The following is a 6,000-nucleotide window of genomic DNA, read 5'->3' as shown; positions in this document are numbered from 1 at the left end:
AGCTGCTTTGGAAGTCACGGTTCCAAGTGTGCATATTGTTGGTTGCGTGCTCCTACACGCTGAGGTCCTTGAAAATAATCGAAATTATTACGATCGCTTTGACCAAAACAAGCGGATTCGGAGTTGTCGGATAGGAATAATTGTAATCATTTGCAAGCTCACCCCCAGGGACTGTGCTTTCGATTATACCGATCGAGAAAAAAACTCCATCTAAGAGGGCTGAATTACATTGATGAAAGCTCTGCAAAAAGCTCAAATGTCGCATTTTAGACCCCGGAGTTCAAATTGTTCCTACTCGAAAGTACCTTGAGTGATTCAAATACAGCCCTTTGGTCACTGAAAGCTTTCTTACGAAGGAAACATTGTACCTACCAAGGTAATAAAATCAAAACTTATTTTACGAGTATTTTTTTAATAGTAAAACATGATGATTGAAAAAAAGCTTTCCTATGAAGGAAAAAAATATACGGTTGCTATCGACCAAAATTACAGTAAATAAGTTAAATTTTAACTATAGAGTTGCCAAGTGGGCTGAATGTACTGAACGATTTTCTTTCTGTGACCCATTTGTAGTTGAACATAAGTCTATAAGTTTTTACAGTGCTAGCATAATGAATATCGAAATTTACTTGGGAACCCACAGTCCTTCCGGCGTGTAGTAAAAGTTATTTTGCCTGTGTTTTAGAATTTTGCTCAATGGTTTAATCGTAGTATTGTAAGCATAGGTAGTAAATTGGGAATTGAGAAAATAGAAAAGCATGAGTTGTTTTCAAAAACATTTTTTTATTTCTTTTGATTAACAGGGATGGTGATCATCGATGGTGGGCAGTGTTGAGATGATGACTCGTGATGATGTTTAGTAGTGGCCATATGCTCCGTGGCCGTGGCCGTGGTGGTACACGGGAATTGGGTGGCTGTCGGCGACGTATGACCTGTGGATGGACCTGTCTCCTTCCTTGAGGCTGTATGACCCCTTGACCACTCCTCCGTCTCTCGCTTCCCACTGGTTCTTCAAGTCTCCCGTCTTATGGTCGCTCACGCCGTAGTCGAAGTTGTACTTGGGGTAAGCCTGAAAAGTTTATGAATATATTTAAATATTGTTGAGCAAAAAACTTATTCCATATTCTTGGTTGAATCTTACACAGTCAACTTGGTACTTTAGGTAATTTTCCGGTAATCATTAAATAAGAGGATTTTATACCCATTTACAAATGTGTATCATGCCAGGTAGATGTTTTTCCGACGCATATTTCTTGTTTTAATGAAGTATTTATCATTTTAACCGTCTCTTAATTGCTTTAACATGTGTAGCATACCTATTATATACTCCTGACCTTCCCTTTATGGTGATTAGGTTTGAAGGAAGTCCATAAGGATAAGTCATTTGGATATAACATTCCTCTTACCTTCCTCGCGAAGGAGTAGCCTGTAGATAATATGAGGTTTCAAGCTAAAGTTAACTTGGCATCAATACCGTTGATTCCCTGCCCATTGAAAGTTACACATAAATTAGCGCTATTTTAATTAGTAAAAGCCGTTTTATAGGCACCAAATAATGCTTAAAAATAATAGTTTTAGGGGAATTATCGGATATTTAATGCTTAAATATATTCCATTTACATTCAAGTCGATGGAGTCAGTATTTTTCTTTCCTTTCTGAAATCTGGATTACCAAGCGTTTTGAGTACTATAACAATTTTTACAATATTTTAGTTTTTGTTACCCTATTTACACCTCGATTTCGTAATTCACGATTAATAGATGACCTTAAAATTGACAAAATTGACCTTAAAATTATTGGCAGATGAATAAAAGTGTTCACAAATGATGTGATTATATAAAGGTACTGTATGTTAAAGCTTATTGTTCCCTCAAAATTTTATGCATCAGGGTTTAACCTTCATCGGGGTTTAACCTTCACGTCCGAAATTATTCTCCTTGAAAAACTTCATCCAATACTTAGTAATTAGTTCTGAGAGCTTTTGTGGATGCGATTAAACTTGTAAGTATATTATAATGGAAAATGTATGTGGAACTAGTTTTACGATTTTAATCAATGTAGAAAAGCATAGTCACGTGGTACTTACAAAGTAGTCGACGTGATGGCCTTCTCCTCCAAAGTGTCCTGGAATGGCGGAGGCGCAGGCCACAAGGGCAAATATGACGGCGACCTTGATAGGGTACAAAGAAAGATTTATGGGTATAGGTACATATTTTGTGTGAGATGGTCATTTGTACTTTTGCAAAAATACGAAGGTATTTATGCTACGCTGAATTTAAGTCACATAATAACGGTTTTTTCTCAAACGTTCCCTTCGTCAGGCATATCCCGCATTTCTTAGGAAGAATATTTTGGTGGGCCCAAATGGGTAGGGGTATATATTTGAGCGGGTGGGCATTCAGTTAAAGGATTCACTCACAATTGTACCTTCCTATCACATCTAAAGGGTTTCAACCCCATAACTCCCCGCTTTCTTCTGCTTTGTTCGTGCTAAAATAACAAATATTTCAAGAGCGTTTAAAACGACCATGATAATAGTGATTAGTTATTTGCTTTTAGTAACGTATCTGATGTAAATGTCTCACTAATTTCATACAGCGATAAATTTATGGTGCGCGAAATAGTCCTTGAGTGTTGACGGATGCAAAGTAAGTCGACAAATTCCTATATGTGATGAGAGTCGTCCATGTGAAACAATGTGGATTTTTAGTTTTGATTTTGGGGACGTAAAAGTAAAAATCAATTTTAATTTTCACTCAATTAAATCGTACTAACAAAAATTAAAACGAAAAATTTCCACCACCCAATGATATATGATTACATTGCTAAATATCGAGCTTTTGTTCAAATTTGTTCACAAAAATATATATTTCTCTCATTAAAATGTAACACCTAGCAAAACAACTGCTATCATTAATGTTAACGACTGATTGGATTTTGATAGTTAATTTTTAGTTTAAATTTAAGATAATGCAAATAGTTATTCTTGAATCTCGAGCATAAGGAGTGTAAAATTTTTTTTCAAAAGTAAATCTATCGAAAGTTTTTAATTGGAAAGTACTCTAGGCCTCGCTCTCAAACCCCGCTGCTCTTACCTGAGCGAACTTCATTGTAGTGCTGTTAGTGTGGTTCTCACGAGGTTGGGAATGGAGTGATACCTGCTGGAGGACAGGCACCACATTTATATATCGTTCGTCGTGAGAATGCAGTGGTGCTTTCTATGGAAGGGGGAGAGAGGTGGGCTGTGATATGGCTCGAAAATTTGCGTTGGGAGTGCGCCTGTTGCAACAGTGGAAAGTCGGTGACTGGCACTCGGGCGTCCTTCTCTTATTATTGGGGGCCTTTCCCTTTCTCGACTGGGATAGATAAGTTTTCAGCCGATCGCAAGACAGAAATTGAGAAAATTTTGTTGGCCATGATGATTCTTCGATAACCGATCGATACCATTGATTTTAGTTTCTGCTTTATTGCCCCAAGAGAGTCAAACCTTACTGTCTTTGCAGCAGGTAGAGAGGAACCTATTAATGCTTCATTTATATTCTCAATATCACCACCTCTATGTCCTCGATAATGCATTAAAAAGGTAAAGCGGGGGTCTATAATTTGGGTCTAATTATTTGGGGTCTTTCCATTTCTGGACCGGGATAGATTAATTTTTAGCCGATTGTAAGAAAGAAATTGAGATTGATTGCCATTGATTTTAGCTTCTACGTCATTACCCCAAGAAAGTAAAACCTTAGCAGTCTGTGAAGCAGGTAGAGAAGACCCTCGCTTACGTTTTTAATGTATTATTGAGGACATCGATGATCGTTCGATACCATTGATATCAGTTTCTGTTTTACTACCCTAAGAGAGTCAACTCTTAGTAATCCGTGAAGCAGGTAGATTAGACCATCGTTTTACATTGCTAATTCATTACGGGAAACAGTTCGTAAATCAAATGTCAAATCGGAAGGAGAATCAGCGCCAATCCATCGAGTAGACGCGACAGAGTCAGTGCATATGAAATCATACTACATGGAATCGTTCATGCGTAAAATAACCTCTGATCATATGTTGAATCTTTAGTCAGTCGAACCCATTGTGAGGCCAAGGTAAACTGTAAAGTTAAACACAAAAATTATACATCAACGCAATGAAAGAAAAATGAATTTTCAGCCGGAAACTCCGATTTATTTCAAATTTGGAACTTAAAGTGGTCTTGTAAGAACTAAATAAATACCAATTTGCATATGTATTCAGTAAGTTACGTGACGCCAAATCTTTAGCATTTAGCTGGTTTACGCATAGATATATTGACATAAAGTGATATTGTGAATATAAATGGAGCATTTAAAGGTTTGAAAAGGACTTAGTAGTTCTTTATAGCAATATGAGTTGTTCCCCTTCAGTTGGTATTTCAAACAAGGCTATTGCCTTTCAGCTTTAATTTCGAATACATCAATAATCTGCCTCTTCAATTTTATTGAAAAAATAATTTATTTGTCTGGTGACGAAAAAGAACTTGAATTGATTTGAGCGACATGATTTTTCTAAATCATCTAATAATTTCCAGAAGATTTTGTCTCAAATATTCAAGATTTTGTTAAAACGATGTCATATTTTTATGGGAGTGACCTTATTTTGGCTCCGAGATGTCTTTCATGGTGAATATTGGCATTAACAATTCAGTCTTATTATCATGTGCCCAAGGGTGCCAGGAATTTTTTCTGGGGGGTGGGGGGGGGGTCGGACAGGGTCTGACAGGTCTTCTCATATTTGAGATTTAAAATAAAAAATACTGTTGCAAACATTATCTCTCTTTTGACATGAAAGTTATAAATATTCAATGAAATGATTGAGGCTCCGTAATATACAAAATAAAACTAACGTTATGATAACCGTATTAAAAATCTTGTCTACTTTTAGAGCGTCTAGGGGGGCACGTGCCCCCCCTACCCCACCTAAATCCGTCTATGCGTACACCTATATTACATCGATTTATTTACTCGATCTGGAATCCCCTCTGGTCAGTAAATAATCATATCATAATAAAGGTATACCCATTCCTTTATTTCTCTTTCATATCGTCAGATGAAAGCTTTTTATCAGTTAGCCGGTTTATTCATGGAGCACGTGTCAAAAATCGAATACTTACTTTATTCAGGAAAAGGTAAATTCTCTCATAGCACCACGCCATAGGTGAATTGCCAATTTTCATTGATTATTATTTTTCATTAACTTTTAGGACCAGCAGTGGCAAATTCAAGTAGCTTCTACATCTCATTTAAGATTTTACATATTTTATGATTTTATTTATGAATTTTATAACATCGATATAAAGAACAAAAAATATCTTAACGTACTTGAAAAAAAGATGGATTCATTTTAAAGGTTCCTTACTAAGGAACAAGATGACCTCGAAGAGTGCCTTAGAATGTTAAACGCTCGACGAAAAAAGAGCCTATTACTACATACTGGTATTTTGAGGTTTCATTGCAGATATTAATTGTGCTTGAATAATTCCACCAAAAACTATGGTAACTATCCCATATAAAAGTAAATGAAAATATATTTTGACTGTAGATATAGAATAATTATAAAAACATAACTTTTTATTGTCCATATATAGAAGGTTAAGCTTTAGTTACGAAGTAATTAATAGATCAATGTTATGCCCTCGAGAAGATGCCTGTGTTGTACTTTCATCTATTAGTTGATAGGTAGTGTTTGCAGCTATTCATCCGGACATTAATTATCTATTCCAAACATTCTCGTTTAGATATTTCACGGTTTTCTATTTTTTATTTTTAGAAGGGGATCGGGTTGGTGTGGTGGCTAGATTGTTGGCTTCCCACTTAGTCGGCTCGGGTTCAGATCCCGGCGGTGGTAGAGAATTTTCAGAGACTGCCCGATCCCTGCTTGAATTTTGTGTGGAAAAAATTTAAACGCAACACTCCGTCCGTCGGATGGGACGTAAAGCCGTGGTCCTCTTGCCGCCTTTCGTTGAGAGCAGGCTA

The 6,000-nt window shown here is 36.5% G+C and overlaps 1 protein-coding gene across 1 annotated transcript; it reads right to left on the bottom strand.

Annotated features, from left to right (window-relative positions):
• Positions 1-771: 771 nt before the first annotated feature.
• On the bottom strand, positions 772-3,162 carry LOC124160325 (cuticle protein 19-like). Its single transcript, XM_046536156.1, has 3 exons — positions 3,097-3,162; positions 2,088-2,171; positions 772-1,069 (listed from the first exon to the last, which is right to left on the bottom strand). The coding sequence occupies exons 1-3, from the start codon at positions 3,109-3,111 to the stop codon at positions 857-859; spliced, it is 312 nt and encodes a 103-aa protein (XP_046392112.1). The 5' UTR covers positions 3,112-3,162; the 3' UTR covers positions 772-856.
• Positions 3,163-6,000: the final 2,838 nt, after the last annotated feature.

Source organism: Ischnura elegans, chromosome 6 (genome assembly GCF_921293095.1).
Source record: "Ischnura elegans chromosome 6, ioIscEleg1.1, whole genome shotgun sequence".
Lineage (NCBI taxonomy): Eukaryota > Metazoa > Arthropoda > Insecta > Odonata > Coenagrionidae > Ischnura > Ischnura elegans.
This window is presented reverse-complemented; position numbering and strand designations above follow the sequence as displayed.

Excerpts from the sequence above, each read along its gene's own strand:
- LOC124160325 (XM_046536156.1), bottom strand. Across the intron at positions 1,070-2,087 it reads GCCATCACGTCGACTACTTT|GCTTACCCCAAGTACAACTT; the intron begins GTAAGTACCACG and ends TAAACTTTTCAG.